The 21,517-nt window shown below is 37.4% G+C and overlaps 1 protein-coding gene across 4 annotated transcripts in view; it reads left to right on the top strand.

Moving 5' to 3' along the window:
• The window catches only part of EVC2 (EvC ciliary complex subunit 2), a 77,522-nt gene extending 56,306 nt beyond the window's left edge, over nt 1-21,216 (top strand). For all 4 annotated transcript variants that reach the window (XM_064511453.1, XM_064511454.1, XM_064511452.1 and 1 more), the window contains 6 exons: nt 6,449-6,676; nt 8,884-9,098; nt 10,264-10,351; nt 17,427-17,620; nt 19,183-19,284; nt 19,775-21,216. In XM_064511453.1, the coding sequence (XP_064367523.1) occupies nt 6,449-6,676; nt 8,884-9,098; nt 10,264-10,351; nt 17,427-17,620; nt 19,183-19,284; nt 19,775-20,045 (1,098 nt within the window). In that variant the 3' untranslated portion in view covers nt 20,046-21,216. The remainder of the gene's footprint in view (nt 1-6,448; nt 6,677-8,883; nt 9,099-10,263; nt 10,352-17,426; nt 17,621-19,182; nt 19,285-19,774) is intronic.
• The last annotated feature ends 301 nt before the right edge of the window (nt 21,217-21,517 follow it).

Raw genomic sequence — 21,517 nt, 5'->3', positions numbered from 1 at the left:
CAGTCTCTGAAAGTGAGAGCAGATGCCTAGTGAGGATGCCACCAGTGGGCAAGCGTATCCTGCTGCTCTCTACCAGTTCTACAGCTCTTGTCCAGGAATGCCTTTAACCCTTTTTCTGGAGCCAGTTATACTTTTGGCTTCAACACCTTATGCCGTGACCTCCAAAGTTTACACTTTTTGTACTTGAAAGTACCACTGGGTACTATAAAAAATACTGAATGCTTGTTCAGTATGCATCTTGACTTAGAGTTGTGTTAGAATCTTGTTTTAAAATTGGGAAGTTAGCTCCTCCCAGCCACATTTTATTCCATTTTATGTACACCACCTGGCACACTGTAGAGGTCTTTTTAATACTCTTTTTGTTATTTTAGTTGTATAGCTGCATATTAGTTATAAAAAGCCAAATGCTTTGGGCTTTCCCCAATAAGCAACTAAACTCTTGCTAAGGAAAATCATTAGTTTCCACATTATTGTTAGGACACCAGAAGTATTGCAGTAAACATTATGTTGATCATGGAAGTAAAGTTTCTTTCTCTTGCCTTTTGCAATCTCACTGCTGAATGGCTCTGAAATGATTAACTAGCTAATGTTTGCAAAAGCAGCACTGGGATGTGGTGTTTTATTATACTATAAAACAGACATGACAGAAAATAAAAACTTATGGAAAGGATGTAGTGAGCTTGGAGGCCATAGAAAGAGGTTTTGAGCATAGTCTGAGAGTGCTTGAGAGTGTCATTGATCTCACCAGGAAAATCCTTAAAAGTAGACTGTATCTGCTCTGTGTTTCTTAGCTGTTTTGAGCCGATCTGTGCACTTCCTTTCTGAAGCAGCAGTTACTTATCTCAGAAGAAAGACGGTCGTCAAAATATTGACATTCTTTAGTCCCTTTTAGACCCTCCTGGGCTAAAATGAGAAACAATAATAATAGACTTGCATGGGAAATGTCTTTGAAGTTGTAGGTAATTGGGTACCTTTTCAGATCATTTCCTTTATTTGTGGTATTTAGAACTGAAACAACACTCATAAATGGATAGTATGAACTAAATAAGGAATTCAGAAGTTAATGCTCTCAGGCAATGGACTAATCATGGTGTATTTGCAGAATTGAAATTTGTTATTTAATTTGGACGCTTTGGGTGGAATCAGCAGCAAAAGGTCAGACCTACAAGAGTTGATATGTCATCAGTAAAGCAGTTTGATACTGTAGTAATATTATACTAAATAATATGATGTCAAACAGTATTTTGATCTTCTGTTTGAAATGATAGAAGGCTTCAAGTGTGGCCAGTGAATATTTAGTCTATAACTAGTTTATAATTTAGTTTATAATAAATATTTGATCCAGCTTCTACTGACATCAGCTTGTATGTCACACTGAAGTTGGGACGACTTGCAAACTTCGTTTTCTCGCAAACATATCTCTGTTTGTAGAGCTGTGATTTGGGAGCTGACAAGAGGCAGAAGGAGACTCAGAGGAAAATCTGTGGTGATGAATAGTCATACCAGTCTGAGTAAAGCAACATTTTATTTGGTTAAGGGCAGTTAATTTGCTGTATAATGTTGAATCCATACTGAATGATAAAGCTGAATATCATTCCCATGTATTTGAACATGCTTAAAATATGGCTTTGTGCTTAGTAATATGCAAGTGGTATCCAGTTTTGCAGTTTGGACCATAAATCTTATGACTCCTGGAATATGCTAGACATACAATTTAAAACTACCTGACATTCAAAGTGCTTGACAAAGAAAGTATAAGTGTTTTTGCCATTAATGTAATCTCTTTTGCTTTTGAATTGAGCTGCAATTAAAATATACATTCTTGTGTCTCCTTATAGTGAACATGAGTTGTCAAACTCCATTTCCATCCTTATTTATTATTCATCTTAATGGGTTCAAACTTCTACTGAAGGTGATCACTCATTTGCTCATTCATCTATTCATTATTCATACATCCATCCCCAGAATTCATATATGTATAATTCATTCAAAATCCTTGTGTTTGAAACTGAACCTCCTGTGAAGAAAGAGGCAAACTTTAAATTCAGTTGTGTGCACACATCTGCCATAACATTTCTGTGTATTGTTTTATCTGCATCTTTAAAGGTTTATAATACATCCTGTTCCTAACCATGAGAGCGGCCTTCAGATGTTATTTGCTGATTTTGCATCCTGCAAAACAAATCATGCTTCAAGCATATTTTTCCCCTTTATAAGATAGTGTAAAAATATACGTATTCTGGCAGGCTGTATCCTAGGCATGTAAATAAAAGCTGGAAGAAAAGAGAGAGACAAATCCAAAATTTATGTATGTTGTCATAACTCATTCAAGCTAATGGAGCTGTAATAATGCATATTAGCTGAGAAGCTGCCCTAATATGTGGAATAGAGAAAATTATAGGGATAAAGACTCTAAGGCTTTAGTCCTTTTGAAAATGGAGCTATGTGCTTTTAGTCAAGTAGCTGCTTTTGAACATTTTTCCCCTAATCCTTGAATAGGACCACCTGATGCTGTTGTAATGTAAATCAGAATATAAATTATTCAGTCTCTTGTGATGAAAATTTGCTTGTTCTCATCTTCTCTGTCTTCTTCATTTTCCTGGTTTTAAGTAAACTCAAAGCTCCACATTGCCAAAATTTTGAAAGGTGGCATTACGTGTCCAGCCTGGTACCTTTTTGAATGTGAGTTGCTCCTTTAAGTGATGTCTGCTGTAGTGTTGCAGCTTCCTGCACACCTTGGTGGAGACTAGCTGTTAGAAAAATCTAAGTGGCTCTCTGGTAGTCTTATATAAATTACTTGCCTTCCTTTGGAAGCTCTTTCTTCTGGTATTTGTTACTCTGTCTACCTATTTTACTATTAGGGACTCACTTCCACTCCATTCTCTCTTTAAGAATCACCTAAGACAAAAACTTCCATCTCTGAAAACAGGGCTGAGAGCGAATCCATGGAAATTTGAGAACTGAGACCTTAAAAAATTGGGTAGTCGGATAACATAACTCTGAAAATTGCTAATCGCTTTTGAGAACCTCGTCTTGTGTCACAGCAAGAGTGTAACCAAGACCAGTAGTATACTAGTTAATTTAACATGCCTTTCAAAACAAAACTTGAGTCTCATTTAAGAAGATGCACTTGCTTTTTAAGGAAGATTTTTAAATATTTGCCTTGGCACAGAGGTGAGGAATAGTCTTACTTCCAGGCCTTCATCTTATATCATTGGTTTTTAAGAATAACTTGAAATAACATTTTGGATTTTTAAAATAAGTTTGCTTTGACAAGATTAAAAAAAAAAAGAAAGAAAAAGCCTGAGTCAGGGTGGAAATGACTGTCTTATATAATCAAAATCAAAGTTGTGATTTGCAGAATGCTATACAGAAGTTTTTATCTTTATTTGATTTCCTATCAGTGCTGCTAGGGTAGAGTATACACAGCTAAATGCTCATGAACCGTTGGATTGTGAGATTAGAGGGGAAATGCTAAAGTTATTAGCATTTCAGTGAAAAGCATTGCACAGAGAAAAAGAGGCCTCAAATTCATCTTAACAGGTTTCTCACCTTCCTGCAAAGAATGTTAAAGATGTGTATGTTTTAGTATTATTATCAGATCTTTCTTACAGTGAACTGGAACACAGAGGCAAGCAACAGTCATCTACTTTTTTCATACAAATACTGACAGGCAGCTCAGCTCTTTTTCCATAAAATCCAAATTCTGGCCATCCCCTTCCTTCTCACTGGGTATCTTTGCCTCCAATGTTCCAAAGCAACAGCTTAGTTTTCAGCAATTTGGATACCATATTTCCAGTCTGATCTGTTAGCTGAATTCCCCTCCTAACTCAAATTTCCCATAGTTTTACTGATAAGCCATATGCTCACTTATTAAATAGTAAGTCATACACCTACTTATTATTCAAGATCAATTCTTTAGAATAACAGTAGCATTAAGAGACGATATCCATCACTGAAGATGAAGATTTGGTAACTGTCTAGAAAATGAGTCTTGCCTCTACTTTGTGTCTATAGGAAGATTTCTTACTCTTGTGTTGTACTTGGCTTCCTTCATATTAGTAGGAAATATTTCCTGTAGATAACTTCCTTCTCTTGTGTTCAAGGACATTTCAGATGATTTAATGGAGACTTTGGAGAATATCACACAAGCCCTGGTGAATAAACATATCTGGTCGCAAATCACATTTTAAATTTAACTCTATCTATTGGATAATAAAATTTAGATGATATGCAATTGCTCTTGGCAGCTAAATCTTGAGAGAAAATTCACAGGCATTATATTCCATGTTTATCATCTTAGGGATCTAAGGACTTAGTGGAAGTCTTTTTAAATGATTCTTTAAAGCTAATCATGAATATAGCCAATAATATATAATTCTGATTAGAACGAATAGCAAGGTAATCAAGTTTTAGTGTCCTAAGTACACATCCTCTCTGTTTGTTTGAGATTATGAGGGGAAAAACTAGTTCTGCCAATGGGAAGTAGTGCAGTACTTAATGATTTCAGTTCATCTTTGGAGCATTCTAGCTGACACTTGCTGGGCATCAAGTTTATAGTCCTTTACCGGCAAACATGTAACTTGTATCAGAGCCATAGGGGTACAAGGTGATGAGTGCCTGAGGTAGGAGTGCCCCTCACTTCTCTAGGGCCTTCTGAAGCCCCGTGGGCGCCGCTGCCAGGGCAGACAGCAGGCCCTGCCGGGACTCGACCAAACCCCAGCACCTCTGGGAGCACCTTTCTCTCGTCCCTCTCTACACTACAAGTGGGCTTTTAGGGGGCAGTTTCACAGCATGGAAGTGTGAGGAGGAGAAGCACAAGCTGCTCGCAGGTACCATGGTGATAATAAGCTGAACCGAAACGTCTTTAAAATTTTTTGAGTTTCCTCCTCTGATGGCTACGATTCTTGCATTCTGGTACAGGCAGTAGTTGTTTACATGTTTCTAATAAAATGATTAGTATCTTGGAAAATACTGATTTCCGAAAAATTACTTTTTGTGTGACTGGAAGCCTATCAAATAACATTTCTCAGGACGAGAACACAGTTTGGAGATGTAATGAGAAAAAAAAACATGCTCCAATATCCAGTAATGTCATAGATGGCCTATTTCTGTGCTTATTCAAAATGCAATACATAGTGTAGCGATTGCCATAAACACGAGCTAATGGAGTACGAGTGCTCTCTCTTTCTCTGAAACGCGAAAAAGGGGACTAAAATAGAGATGATGATTATTTACTGTCATTCAGGTTTCAGCTAATCATATGTAGATGTGCAGTGTAGTGGATGCAGTGTGCATCAACATCTAACCTAGATAGCCACATCAGCGGAAACAAATAGGTATTTTTAGGGTTTGAAATGTGCCCAGAAGTACCTTTCCTCCCTTCTGTAAAGAGAACTCGGAGTGACAAGCTCGGGTGGAAGCATCTAAGGATGGGTGAGAGGGGAACTGCATCTGCCCACCATCCGTGGTGCCTGCGGGAAAGCAGCCCGGTCAGCGCGCCAGTGCCTGTGAATGGCAGCGTGTGGTGGGGAGAGCTTGTCAGTCAGGCTGTCAGTCACCGGTTTGTGCTTCCGAATGCTGCGACCCTCCGCGTAGGGTGTCGCGGGGGAAATGTGATGTGCTCGAGCGGTATTATCAGAGGAGACTTGTGTATGGCTAGGACATCTGAGATTTGTTTTAAAAAAAAATTCTCATAAGGAATATACTGTCAAATATTGTTTGCCTTTCACATTCACATAACTTCTTTATGGGTCCCCTCAGACGTGTGGCAGCAACATAGTTATTGACTTAAAACATTTTGATTTAATCCTGTTTGAAATCAATTTAATCCAGTTTTAATCCTGTTTGAAATCCATTACCAGTGGACTCTGATTTACAATTTAACTTTGTTTTATGTAAGAGATTTTTTTATTTGCTTAAAGAATAGTGGGTTGAATCACATCTTGATATCATTTGACACTTTCTGATTTGAAGCTAAATATAGTCTTTACCTTAAGTTTTGTATCATTCTTTGCTAAACAGAAGGATGCCTTTTGTCTTACCCTTTAACCAATCATATAGGTAAACATATGTTTGTTTATTTTCTTGATTTTTCTTCTTATTATATTAGAAAGTTATTTTAGACCCTTTATTTTAGAGTAGGCTTTAAAATTAAAGTTATGGCTACCCTAAAATAAAGCCGGATCCTATTGAAATATCTTACTACACTAAGGTAGTGTAGTATTTTGTGATCATTAAGTAAAAGCTTGGAATTTACTATTAAAAACATTTGTGTAAGAAGTCACATTTAATCTCTTTTTAAAATAATATATTTCATTATAAGATAACAGCATTGATTTCTCTGCTTTTTTAACACAGTTTGTTAATTACAGAGTAGTAAAATCATGAGCGTGTATATAAGGCTTTCTGTTAATCTTGTTATCTTTTGTATTTCATTGTTTTTTAGGTTAAGTATGAGTTGCTGCTTGAGAGAGAGAGTCAGCTGCGTGATCTGGAGAATAAACTTGGAGAGTATATTGCCTCTTTACAATTTCAAAAGACTGCTAGAAAATCCAAAATGTTGGAGCTGTATAGTGCTATCATAAGTATACAAGCTTTGCTCTTTGAACAACTGACTGTTTCAAAAACACTGTCAAAATTGGAATGTATTCAGATTTTAGAAGCACACAATCCAGTAAGTAGTGAAGTTGTGAAAAAAAATTCCGGTTAGTAGACAGCGGCTGTGACAGTAGCTTATTTGACTTTGATTTAGCTGGGCTGGTTGGGAGCACCTGATGATCTGGCCTTTAATTCCTGTTATTATGTGAACCTAGTGCTCTAAGTAGCAGAAATAAAGAGAAGGAAAGTACTGTTAAAGCCAGAGAAGATTGTGTATTATGATTATTACAATAGTAGCATCCAGAGATCTACAGTTAGAAAGAGCAATAGTTTGGTGGCTAGTTAATATTAAAATTTTGTAGATCACAAGGAAGAAGATAGGGAAGTGACTGTGAGTCATGACTAGTAAATCGTCATGACTGTGTTAGGAAGTGGTTCATGTTACAGTGCTCTCCATACAGTAAAACCCTTCAGTCACTGAGCTTATAAGAATTATGTATACGGTCTCTCTATCTGCCTCTCTCTGAGCATGCTCATAGAGTTTAAATAGTACAACTTTCAGAAAGGCCTCTTCCCTTCGTCCTATTTATTACATACTCTATATGTGCCAGTTTTCTGATCCTTTTTAATACTTCAGTGCTCTATATTCATAAGGATTTTTTTTAATGCGTCTCCCATTTGCAACCATCCAAGTGAGGTTTGGGAGAGCACTGAAGTAGAACAAACAAAATGGGTTTTTAGAAGCAAAACCTCTTTGCTAGAGGGCATCGTTAGACAGCTGTTGCTGTGAAAACTCCTGGTTACATTTTCATGCTGTCAGCTCTACACAGCTTCTCTTAGAATGGCAGTTTATTAGTATGCTTATACAGTTCCAATTTTGTTTAAAGTCGTATTAAATCTGTAGGAAATAATTACAGCAAAAAGAGAAAACTCTGTAGACAGAGTATTAAAAATAATTTAATGTGGTATTGCTGCCTGTTATGCAGTGAGTGTAAGAGGTTCCAGAGAGAAGACCAGACTTTTCTGCACCCTCTGCAAAGAGGTTGTTTTTAGCTTCTCTTTCCTTGAATGGGTGTGAAGAGAAAGAACTGAGGGAGGGACAGACGAGAGATGTAGAATACCAGCACTGGATTCTTTACCTAATGTATGAGGCCTGGTTGAGCCCTATTTAGGAAAAAAGTATTTAAACATAATTGAAAATGTTATGTTTGGTGTACAGGGACTGTCTCCTGGTGATCAAACCTTTGCCTCTTGCTGTGTTTTATTTCTGCTTATTTGTCTCACTAGCTGACAAATTTGGACACCTATTACTTTAAAACAAATATATCAGATTACAGAGTATCCTCTAATGCTGAGTACCTCAGTGGTTGTTTTGCCAGTCAGTGAAACAAACCCATGTCTAACTATATGTGAATTTGCTTCCTCTTCATGCAGACAGCAAGCTAATATTTATTTTTCGTGTTCAGAGAATAGATCTATGCTCCAATTTACAGTTTTGCTGGCTAGGGAGTATACACTTACTTAGAAACACAATGCTCTAATGAACTTGTAGTCTGAAAGAGTAGATTGGAGGATGAGAAGGAAAGACAATAAAATTCAGTATTTTCTCCAAGCTACAAGCTACAGACTTAGGTAATAAGCAACATGTTTGAGGCCAGACAAAAAGCACACTGGAAATCTGGAATATACCCTTCCTCCTGATGTTTAGTTTGATTACTTGACCTTGTCCTGAGAGATGCAGTACACTTAAGACTCTGTTTTTTAACCCTGTGCTTTTTAAGGCATTATATTTTAACCCTGCTTTTATTGCACTAGATGTGAGTTACTGTCTTTTAACTTGGCACCTCTTTGATATTAGCTGCTGATTCAGTGTAAGTAAAACATAGTCTGCCTAAATTTCTTATGCTGTGATTCAATGGCTTTGTGCAGCTTATAGATTAATTCTGAAAGTGTCATTCTTTTGTTTGGCTCTCAGTCGCGCTGGTATTATACTTCTTAGATGTCCTCCACACTGGAAGGCTTCAGAAAGCATCGGCCTTTAACTCAGTGAAAAGTGACTCATATCTTTAGGCATTGTTCTGATATTCATAGCATACAAGTCATGTTTACTGAAGCCATACAATGAATTGGAAAGTGTAATGACTGCAAGTGTCTGGGTAGAATGGAAAATGCATAAACCAATATCACAAACTCTGATATCATCTTTTTCTTCACTCCAAATGAAATTTGTTCTTCCAACATGAATTACGACTCTTTTTATCACTTTGTGTTTTCAAACTCTAGGAGACTGACGAAGTTGACAGGAAGCTGGAGTATGAGATGTTGCATAAGGAGTCAGCGCAGCAGCAGCAGCATCTAATGAGTAGGCAGAGATGGGCTCCAGATGGATTAGGACTTGCAAGTGAAGCTGTGGAAACTAATGCAGACAGACAGGTGACGGTTCTGCTAAGACAAGCCATGAATAAATGTAGACAGTTTATAAACCTGCACCAGCAAAGGTAAGTGTCTTGGTCTCAGGAATTGCTAAGTCACTGCAGTCCTTATAGGCTATAATATCATAGAGAAACAGCAGACTAAATGTCTGTGCAGACTGAATTCCCTGTCATATGATCATTTTTGAAGGGTTGAATAAACTGTTCATCAGAGGTAGGCTCAATTTCACCCTTCTTTGACAGTTTTTACGTAAAAATATCAGTGGGGGGGAAGGAAACAAACCTGTGCGCCTTAGACATTTCTACATCAAAAAATCTTCCATCTTGACGTAAAGGCTACACAGGAAAAATAGGTGAGGGTTTGCAAAATTATAGAATATCACATTACATTCCTTACAATCACATGAGTCAGAAATTACATTTATGTGTGGATTGCACAGTATGAGACCTGCACCACATTTCATGCAAGACCCAAAGAGGGTGCTTTCCATTACAGCAAGGGTTTCACTTGAAACAGTTCATTTATTAAAAATGACTTTGGTAAGCTTTGAGTGGGCTCACTACACTCATGGGTCTGTTTTAACAATGAAAGAGCTGGTGGTCTGCTGGACGTAGATTAATGACTCTCCTATTGTAGGAGTATGATAAATAGTCACTTGAAGAGCAGCTGGGTTATTAGCCTGAGGATACTATTGTATATAGACCTATCAGCAATACCTTTAAAGAACACCTGGTCTTCACTATTTAGCTGAGTCCCCGAAAACATAATGGAAAAAACAAGTCTTGTATTTGTCCCAAATGGCGTAAAGGTGGCATCGTGGTTTGGTCCAGAAAGGAAGAATCACCAGCAGTGAGGAAGCTTACTAGTTGCCATTTTTCCAACAGCAAAAAGAATCCACAATTTGCCAAAAAGTATAGTGATGACACTTTAAGAGGAGGATAGGGGGGACAGGTTGAATGTTTTGGAGTGATTTCAGATTTGTGTTATGGATAAGCGCTTGTCAGATTTTGCTCCAATTTTGCTTTTGGAGTTCCTTAAGACTGAAACAGCATGTGGTCCAGGGGAGAAAGGAAGAGGAGAGGTTGGCTTATTTTAGAAGGCATGTCATCTCAACCAGCTTGGCTGACAGAAAGATGTTCTTTCTGAATAGATGACTTTTAGACTTCAGTTCTTTCCTACAATACAGTCACTGTGTCTGGGAAGATTTCAGTGTTCTTTCTTTCACTTCAGCTTGAGAGAAGAGCAAGCGAATTACATGGTGCTTGAAGACCTCCTGGAAAATTTAGAAACAGATGCATTTTTGGCACTTTATAGTCAGGTAAGCATGAAATTGAACAAATCTTCCAGGTTTAAATTACCACTCTATCTGGAAATAAGCTGTTTTGGGGGAGTGGGGAGATTGTTTTTTTATTCTGTTTTTTCATCTGAGACCATTACAAATATATTTGGACCTAGTTCTGCTAATGATCGCTACCACTCCAGGCTCCACAGCCTGTAAAATCACTGACTTCAGTTACTTTTGACCAACTTCCAGGCTTTTTAATTTTACCAAGTCATACTCCTTTGTGCTCACTTAGGAATACTTTCCCAGAGTTGTCCCATTGCATTTCATTCTGCAGGGAGAACTAAATTCTCTGAGTTTCTTGTTTAGTGACAGATTTTGTAGTCCGATTTTCATGTGTGAAGACACAGGTGTTTTCATTTAGGTTTCAGTCAGTGTGAGAAATGATTTTCATTGACTGTGTTACAAAACTAAATGATAGAAGCACTGCTAGTTAAGTGTTCTGGTATCGTTACTCAGATCGTTCTCAGAAAGAACATCACCTCTTTGGCAGGCTTTATTATTGGTTGGCTGCCTGTCAGTGCCACAAAAGGCATTAAAAATGCATCACTTGTCCCCAAGTTTTATCTGCAGATATTGGTCAAGATAGGTAGCTAGCCTCAGAAAGAGATTAGGTGTTGCAGCTTTTTCCATCCGAGTATCTTGTCTCTCAGGGACAGTTGCAGTGACAGTATCATAAACTGAGAGCTTCAGATGCAAGCAAGCTGAGAAGGGACTGCATGGAGTCTCTTAGCTTTTCCTGTGTCTCAGGTTTGTTTCTGAGCTGTTTATCCTCTCTTCAGTTAGATATCTATTTAAGATCAGCTCTTCTCATGAAGAATTGGAGCGCGGTCTCTGCACTCCAACATGCTATATAGGTGTGTTAGGACATTCACCTGGAAGGTAGCAGATGTTTTTAGATCCTTACTCTGACTTGGAGAAGCAGCTTGCATCAAGATCTCCCACAGCTCATAGGAGTATGGTATTCACTTCAGTCTCTGTCTCTCACTTCAGTCTCTGTCTCTCACTTCAGTCTCTGTATCTCCTGGGCACTCGAGGGCTCAGCTCAAAGCAAGCCTTCCATGAGCCTTGCTGAAAGAGGCTCATCTTTTGATTTCCAACGGTCTGCTGACTAAAGTGCATCAAATGGAAGATCTCACTTTGTGCTAATGATTTAAATCAGACAGAGGGGAAATCCAAAGCTGGATCTTACACTTTCCAACAGTATCCTATCCTCTGGGCATAATAATATAAACACCGAAAATCTATTCTGACATGTCTTGCAGAATGTAACATTTAAAAGTGCTTGCTGAGGAGGTCATGACCAGCATTACCAGTTTTCTAGTTTTAAATCCAAGTTTGTGTATTTCCTCAGCTTCTTCGTTTGGTTTTTTGATTTTCTTTTTTGGTTTTCTTTTGCAACCCCTTTTTCTCAAACCATCTCGCTACCATGTTGTCTTTGACAGCTTGACATAAGGTAAGCAGACATGGCTGACAGCAATTGTTGAATTCTATTTCAGCATTAAATTTCTTTTAACTCAGTTTTCTGCCTGCCTGTTCTCTGCAGCCTACTGTACGTAGAGATCTTAACATTTTAGTGGGACTTCGCTGTGAAAAGCATAGAAATAGAATCCTGCTGACACTGCAGAATTTTCCGCTGTGCGCCTTTGTAGGATGCTCATGACATATAAATGACTCATGAGATGGTGGCAAGTTTTAATCTGGTTATTTCTTTACAACTCTAAATTTTACATGTAATCATTTATGCTCCTTTAAAATAACTTAGATAATGCCGATGGGATAGTTGCCTACTGCATTTTCAGTTTTGTATTCAGCCATGGAACAACGACATGGGCAGTGACAACTACAAACTTTTCAGAGGAGATAATAAATTGAGGCTTTGTTTGCTCAATCGTAGTTGCAGTCTAATAGTAGTTATTAAAGATTTCAGACCACTTTTCTAAGAGAGAAGAGGCTACATCTTTTGTCTTGTACGATGTTTCTTGTTTTTATATAATGGATAAGGAGTTAAAGGATTTGTATTTTGTTTGTTTGTTTTTGCTGAAGCATACCTTACTTCAAATGTATGTTGAAGATGAGTGGTCTTAAATAAAAGAGAATAAACTCTGTTCAACATCAGTGGAAAATAAACATGAGAACAGATATAAAAATTGAAAATGCTTTTTAAGGTACTTTGGACTTTGCTGGTCTTCATGGTTTAAGTCATTTATAGTTTTGTAAACTCTTTTTATGCTCTTCTTTTCTAGCTCATTATATATTAATCCAATACCATATGCTATATCCACAAATGATGACCAGAGGCTTTAAACAGCAGAGGCCAACTCTTTCAGATTAGCACCACTGAAACCACTATCACAGTTTAACATCAATATATTTAAATCTGCTATTGCCTTTCAATCTTGGACTAATTGAAGGAATGACTGGAACCTTGTACAATGTTTACCTAGCAATTTCAGGGGCTGACAAAAACACTCATCACTAAGTGGGAACTCTTAAAAGAGAACATGAATATTGCATTAGTCTGCTACTCCAGTAGCTTGCAATACTCCTGGGCATAGGAGGGTAGGAAGAAGATACAGATAACAAGCCAGCTGCTCAGCAGCTTGGCTGTAGAAGAGTTCTTGTCTTGGAGGATGTTGCGAAATGTTTTTCTGCTGCTCTTGCGTTTGACTGAATGCTGTCTCTGATGGAGCCTCAGCATCTGCCTCTCTCATGAAGAAGGCATTAATTCAAGATGTGTGGCCTGTAAAGATCAGCTGAATGCTGGAGCAGGTGCGTAGTATATGGTGGAAGAGAAGAGAGACAAACCTCTTGGTGGCTGCGGCTGCTGCTGACTTTGAATCATTCCAAGAGGAATCATTTTCCCAGAGACCTTGGTTGTTTTCTTAGCTTTTCAGTTCAAAGATAGTTTTTTCTTTCTTTTGAAAATGTTACTGGGCCAGAAAAGAAGACCAAAAGCAAACAGAGATATTCTGTAGTCTTAGAAAGCAGAGGGATTAGCTATACTCACACAGTGGAAGTAACCCCATCTCCTAGTTCAATGGAAAGAAATAAAAGAATCTCTTTTCTATAGTAATCTGTTATGGGGAAGTTCTGGAATTCTTTCTGTTAATTGTATTTATTATTGGCCAACCTAGGACTATCCAAGACTAGGCTGCTTTTCCGCATTATTGTAGCTCATTTCAGTCCTGGAAAATTTTGCAGTTAAATACTGATGTTGTGCTGTTCTCACAAAGATCCAAGTGCCTAGCTGAGGGGAAGCTACAACACAGGTAAATCATGTTGCTTATGTTGCTCACAGTTCAATTGTGTTCTTGTGATGAGTATTAGATTCCTAATGCTTTGGCATAGATATATTGTGAAACGCCTTCTGAAAGGTGTGGCATGAGTTCTGCAACTTGGGAAATTAAAATCATAGTTCTGCCAATTACAGATACATGCAGGCAAAAAGGTGTCATAATTTTCACAGTACCTACTTCCCTTAGCACCATAGCAGGTGATCAGTGATCATTGATAATTACAGGTTTTGACATTGTGAAGAGAGAAGGACATTTGAGAGCATTACTGTCACCTCACTGCAATTGAAAACAGGACACACTGGTCACTGTGCTGTATGTTTTGTTCATAAGATTCCCTGAAAAAATAATTAATGTGTATAAATATGCCTTAGATATACCACTGGGTTTTTTTGTATTGCTTCATATTCATAAAAATGTAGAACAGAGATATTTTGAGACATACCTTATCTAAATTCCATAGAACCTATACAGACAGTCCCTGCAGATACACAAAACAAAATCTCTTTTCTCGGCAGGTATAATAATAAAGCATTTTCAACTTTAATCCCAAATCTGGCTATTCTCAATACAACTGTAAAGAAGTATGTGCCTGGTAGAATAGTAATTTAATAAGGCTCATAGTTCAACATGTTACTACTTTTGGATGTGCTTAATCCTGTATGTAGATGTGGGAATTTTTCTTACAATTTACAGAACACATTTTATTGGCAAGTATTAGGAATGTATATCCATTGTACCTCTATATTTTACATGTATTCTTTTCTTTAAAGAGGATTTTGCCCATTATACTAATTTTCAGAACTGTGGATGCAACCCTCTCTGGAAAACCAGATAAATTTTGCTTTCTTATATTTCATGTTTTAGCTTATGTTGTTATGGAGGCAGATCTAGATCAATAAGAGATTTGCCTGAATGATAGTGAGTTCAGGATCATAAGCCTCTGGCAAAGAAGTTACTTTTAAATAAGCACATAATTATAGCCCCAGGTATGCTCATTGGTTTTTAGAGACAACAGATGAGGCAGGCAGACTGTCACGTGCAAACAGCGCAGTAAGCGTGAAACACAGCGTGGGTGGAATTCGTTGATTCTTGCATTAGTTGTTTAAATACACATTGCTCAGCCCAAATGCCTAAAGGATTTATGCTCTTTGTAAATTACAGTTTGTACATTCCCATTTTTATTTTGGCCAGATTCAGAAAATACAAACTAGGTTATTGGTGGTGCAAATAGCATAGCATTTGTAACTATTAGATATAATTAAACATGTTAATTCCTAATCTTTATGATAACTTACTGCATAATATGCCTGAAGAACCAAACTCATCCCACTCTGGAAGGCATTTAGTCTGACCTAGTGTGAGCATTTCTGTGTTTGCATGCACATTCACTTCTATGTGCTTATGCAAGCATACATTTCTCTCTCTTAGCTGGTCCGAGTAGCTGTGGGTGTCTGCAAGTGCTGCTCACTGCGGGGGTGTGTTCACACATCAACACTTTTGCCGTACATACGCTGGATGCAGCTGGCCAGTGGGTGCCAGTGTCACTTTTCATATTACTGACAGCATTGTGGCACTTCACAGAATTACTTAATCATGAATTCTGCTGTATTGGAATAGCATTAAGGGTTGCTTCTCAGTCCAAATCATACTTGATGATAGGGAAAGGTACGGCTCAGAATGGCAAAAAGTGTCACAGCAAACACTTTGAAAGGGGAAACTGTGTACAGGGGAAAGCAGTGCTGAAGTCATAGTGGTTGTATCATCCATATATAAATTATTGAGTTAAAGATCCTGAGGCCTTTCAACCACAGGGGATGATGCATCAAGAACTTTATTCACACTTAATATTGGGGTTTTTTTTGTAAGTTTCTAGATCAACTGTTCTTAAAGACCAAAAATACACAAAAAACGCAAACAGTCAGTATACACTGCCTACAGAAACTTGCTGTATTAAGATTTAAGCTCTTATTAACAGTCCTTTCCATGGAAGAATCAAACCACTTCTTACCCTAAGCAGTCTGAACAGACCTCTCTTACCCAGCTTCAGTGCCTGTTTTAGGGTGAAAATATCAGACATGTTAAATACCCCTTTAATTTATTAATCTTCCTTACTGAGTTTTTCTTAGAGTTTTATCTTGTTCAATCTAGTATCTCAGTGCTTTCCATGGAAAACCTGTAACAATGATGGAAAGTTTAGGAGATATTGGGGAATTACTAGTTGTCCTGCGTTTTGGAGAGAAATTCTCTGCTTAGAGTATGGTTTTTGGGAAAGGAGGTTAGTTTATTATTTTATTTGGCCTTCTAAATTTGAATTAGGACTGCTTTGGGGATGTTTTGTTTGTTTGTTTTAATGGATTTAGCAGAAAGAAGGGTTTATTTAGGGAATAAATGATGTGATAGCTTCTTTTTGGTGCAATAGCTTCTCTCAAAGAAGATACAGTTAATATGGGGGTCTCCTGTGTGCATTCACTGCTCTGAAAATTCCTCGTACAAAAAAAGAGGCAGAGTTCAAACACTTGCTGTGACATTTTGACAGTCGTCCTGCACTGCGGGACCTTGAGGGTTTTCTCTGTGACCTGGGCTTTGCAGTTGCCTCCCACATCTGTGCATATGTGCAGAAGTGGCTCAGCCTTCATGACGGGCAACGGGAGTCTCTCCCAGGGCAGTGGTGGTAGAGGGTGTTTTACGCCAGCTGATGGAGAATCCTCTCATAATTGGGAGGCGCTATACAGAGCAAGCAGACGAGCTGAATAGAAAAGGGAGCTAAAATATCGTTAAATCAGAGCCATCTTGTATATTTGGCACATTTTACCCAACTTCTGCTGACTGAGATATATACATATAGAATTTTGCTAGCATCCTTTGAGGCATTTAACTTGCTTTAATTTGATGTATTCTTATCTTTCACTCTAGTTTTCAATATACTGTGGACTTTTTATATTTGGTACATGAGAAATCTGTAGAAATAGCCTTGGAGAGACAGTAGTTTTGACAGCTGAGGAGAAAATTACAGTGGGGTTTTGGCACTTGGAAGGGGACAGGAAGTGGAGTTGCTTTGTTGTCTAGGAAACAATAGGCTTTGGACTTGGCCTGTTTAAACACTGTGTGAATACACTTTGCCACTGACCTTTGGGCCAAAATAGCAAGGGCATTTGAAAAAAGTTGGCCATTTTCTTCTCTTCTTGACAACTGATTACAAGCTGTTCTCTGAGCTTATTGCAGAATCTGGTGTTACGGAAGGCTGAACGATGAACTGCTCAACCATTGCAACATGTAAATGCTGTCATTAGGTTTCAGAGCCTAATTTTTCCCTGATTTTTGCAGAGCAAGGAATGCCATCTCCCTTCCTGTTTAGATAGGATTTCTTTGTAATAGTGCAGTCCATAAATGAACTAAACCTTACGTTCTAGCATATGATTGCATTTTGATTTTCAGACAGAAGGGCATCAAGTACATGTCCTGTGTATGTACACAGAGAGAAACTGGTTGTAGCTGAAAATCCTCATATCCAGAATTCAGAACGGAATGGATGACTTTAATATATGTATGGGCCAGCATGGAAGACAGCAATACCCATGGCACTGTGACCACTTCACACCAAAACTGTCATGACTAAAGTGATTTTCAGTAATATTTTTTTTTGTTTCTATAATGATCTTCAGTGTTAGTAATTAAAATTCACTAACAGTTCTTTTTTTTTTTTTCTTACTGCAATGCTATATTTATCTGTCTTCCACTTATTAACCCTTTAGGAGCTCCGACTGGCAGGTTACTTAGCGAAACTGGCAAAGGTACCAATGGGGATGTTGCACAGGATCCTGAACTTATTGCTACCCTCCAGTTCACAAAGTGAGATTCTTTCTGTCCTTGATTCCATCAATAAATATTCAGAAGGTGTTGCTGAAAGTGACAGTAATGCAGAGGAGGCTGGCAGCTGTAGGAAAAGGTAAGTGTGATATTTGTTGATAGACAGTTGCAGGAGAAGGTTATTGCTTTACAGGGATATATATCTGGTGGACAAGCAGGTTTACAACAGTACAAAAAGTAGCAACAGCATAAGTTTCCTTTGTGAAAGATTTTTGAAGAGTAAAAGTAATTTGAAATTAATAATTTATTGTGTGGAATATATAAAATATAAAATAAATTGTTAATAAAGAGTTAATAAACTTTGTAAAATATCTTTGTATAATGTATAGACACATAGATCTTGCTCTGATCATTTTCTTCCTGTTGGCTTTGATTTCGATTTATTAAAACATTTTCCTTCCAACTTTTGCTTTTCTACTATTCATAGCAGGTACAACAATGCTGTAACTTTTGTGTAATAGCAGTTTTAATACACACAGAGGTAGGAAGAGGAGTGAAATAACCCTCAGTAGATTCACCCTTTCTCAGGTTGCCACTGTGTGCCTGTGATCCTGCTATGCCACATGATCTTAGCTGTAGCTGCAGGCTACATAAGCCTGAATCCAAACCTAGAAAAAATTCTTTTTCAAATCATTTACTGAGCCAAAAACTCCATTGGAACATCTGCACGCTCAAAGAACTCACTCCAAGGTGATCACAGTTCATGAAAATGGCTAATCAGTTTCAATTTCCAGTGTTTGGTATTGTAGAAATACTGTGTTGTCAACCAATTTTGAAAGATTTTCTCATTTCATAATGTCATGTGTAGATAGTGAGGCATCATTATCATTAATATCTAAACTTAGCTGTAAAACCCCATTCCCCCTTAATCAGTATAAAGAGCTGATTGCATGAGACATGTACTTTCTGCATTCTTCATTATTATGGAAAATCTTTGCATAGTGGAGAAGGCATTTTTAATTACTGCAGAAATGTGTGAAGTATGCACAGAATATGTTCCATAGCCAACATGGAATTGTTCATAACTTTGCTTGTTTAGGGCTTTAGGGAAAGGTTGTTCATCAAGAAAGTTCTTGCTTATAGTGTTACTAAATGCATGTCAGATTTCATGAATTGGTAGCTCCTAAAAATATAAAGATAGAAGTCATATTTAACAACAGAAGTTTCAGCATTGCAAATGCATGTCCCTTCAAAGTTCATTAATTAGAGTGGCATTTGGCTGCTGTTTTTCACTTCACTCACAGAGACAGGTAGACTTCCAGGGCCTTCATCCATCCAGTTTATCTCAGCTAGCACTCGCTCAGCAGTTGTCCAGTCAACACTGGGAGGTGCTCCCTGACCCTTGGTCCCAGCTCCCTGCCATGGCACATGAAGGGGAGAAAAGCAGATGCTGTGGCACTGGGCCCTTTAGCTGTCAGATGTGATCTGTCAAGGAATGGATGAGGGTCCTTGGGAGCATGGTTTGAGGTGTGACCTCATCCAGTTTAAATACTTTGTGACAGGGCCACAAAAATCTCTGAATGTTTATATTGATTTTATTCGAATTATTTCGACTCTGGTTTTGGTAATTAAAATCAGAAGAGGGAAGTATGTATATTTTGGGATTTGTTATTGGGAATTTTCTTTTTCCTCCTCCTTCAGGAAACAGCAAGGGTTGTGGCAAGCATTAGAGAGCAAAGTAAGGCAAGATCTGATAAACAGAAGTTTGGAAAAGATGTCTTCTCTAAACAGGAAAAAAGACAGGTAAGGGAAAGCAGGAAGAAACATGCAATTTTTTATACCTCATGTCATCTCCGAAGATTCTTTCTCTTATAAAATATCTATTAGAAATCAGAAAACTTATTGATAAATATGCTTTTTCTGACACTGTTCTCTTACTGTTCGGTGCTTGTATTTTGTCCAATATAACATGCAATAAAATTAAGTCCCTAAAAAGATTTTTCAGCGCACATCCAAAAAATCCACACATTTTTCATACAAGTCACCCACCTTCCTCATGGTTATTTATTATAAGGTTACTGTTTCTTACACAGTTTTACATCTCATAACATAAGTAATTTATTGGGGATTAAATGGACGCAACACTTCAGTCAGTGTTCTCTTTAGCTTCCAGAACAAAATCACCATTTCTTTGTCAGGAGATGGTATAAACACATATACTATTCTTGCCCAAGTTTTCATTCTTAACAGTTAAATTCAATTTTTAAATTCAATTTATTTTTCATTACTATAGCTTGATAAAGAAGAAGCAACTGGCCTTCCTGGAAAGAGCATCATTCATTCATCTTGAATGTTCACCTAGACGTAATCCTATGGAACAGTCTGGTCCACCTAGTTCTTTGAACGTGATGACTGCAGAAGCCATAGAGCTATTAGACACAGGGGAGAAGGTATTTTTATTCCGTGAGCAGAGTGATCCAATACTTTCGCTTCATAATTCTCCAAGGAAAAAGAAAAAGAACTTTCTCAATTCCAAAAAGACTGCTCGTACAAATATGAACTAATGGGGGGCACATCCAGCCAGTGTATCAAATTGGAAAGAGAAAGTTACTTAAGTCAGAAAAATAAGGAGACAGAATGAACTGTGCAGTTTAAGTAACACTTGCATAGTTTTAATATCATTTGCTTGACACTGTAAATAGCTGTAGTTTAGAACTGGATTTCGCGTTCCATCAGTTAGCAAATGTGCATTGTGCATCTCGTAATTCTTGTCAGCGCATAAGGGAGCTGTGGATGAAATATGGGTACTTTATGATGAGCAGGACTCAGTGTTCATTCAGTTCATTTTGATCATTTTTGCACTGATTTTACTGTAGCTGTATTTTCATAATTTATGTAGAAATTATTTATTATATAAAGTACTGATTTACTGTTCTTGTATTTTTATATTCTTGTAATAAGCTGTGGTATAGCAGGTAATGTGAAGAGATGGAGTAGATGGCCCACAATCCCTCTGTTCTCTGATTTTCAGTTATTCTAGATGATTTACTCTTTAATAATGTGCTGTTAATAGGCTTTCAATATTACTTTTGCAATCTGTGTTCTACAGTTATAGCTGATTGATAGTCAAGATCTTTGGCAAATACATACCCGCTTAGCCTTTTATCCCAGGGTAACTTTGGCTTTTTGCTATTGTTGCTAAACGTAACTCCAGCAGAACTGCGAGTATGGATACAGTTCAAAAATTGCCTTAAATACTTGCAACCTGTTGCAGTCTTTTTTGGTGAAGTAACAGTATCACACTCAAGAAAAAAGGGAAAAATGTAAATGGGTTTGTAATACCTTTAGAAGCTTTTTTCCTTACAGTGCTGCTAACTCCCACAATTTTAGATGGATTTTTTTTTTGAAGTTTTTATTCATGGGTTGCTTTATTTTTTTTTAGAATATCACTTTACATTAAAAAAATTCATTTTCAAACCTTTCTAGTTGAGGGAAAGAAGCTTATAAGTGTGAACATTACAAACAGTAACAGCAAAAGTAAATAAAAACGACAACCATATTTGTTAATTTTGCATGATATTCAAGCCTATTTTGAGGTTTTTTTGAACTGCTTTTGAATGTTATGCTTAGAGCGTACTGTGATCATGTATTTTGCAATTTTTCATGTATTGAGTTTCGTTGTATTAATAAGATGCCACTTTCATTTAGAAAATTAAAATAGTCTTTTATAAAGTATCTTAATTTACTGGAACCTTGGAGACTGCAAAATGCTACAATAATGCTTCCTCCTGCATGCATCAATATTTAGGAAACAGAGATCAGTATTATATCTGGTGTTACAGGAGATGAAACTCCTGCTGCTACCACAGGAAAAGAGAGGGCCTACAGCACCTACGGCATGGAGAATGCAACAGTGCAAAAAGTACAAAAAATGAATTTATAAAGGCTAATTAGCTGAAGAAGTAGCTTGCTCTGCTATAGCATAAATCAAAAACTTGAGTGTGAGAATTTTTTTTCTCTTTGTCTATCTTGCTAG

Source organism: Dromaius novaehollandiae, chromosome 4 (genome assembly GCF_036370855.1).
Source record: "Dromaius novaehollandiae isolate bDroNov1 chromosome 4, bDroNov1.hap1, whole genome shotgun sequence".
In the NCBI taxonomy this organism is placed as follows: domain Eukaryota; kingdom Metazoa; phylum Chordata; class Aves; order Casuariiformes; family Dromaiidae; genus Dromaius; species Dromaius novaehollandiae.
The sequence above is the reverse complement of the archived record's forward strand: the minus strand, read 5'-3'. Positions and strand labels throughout refer to the sequence as shown.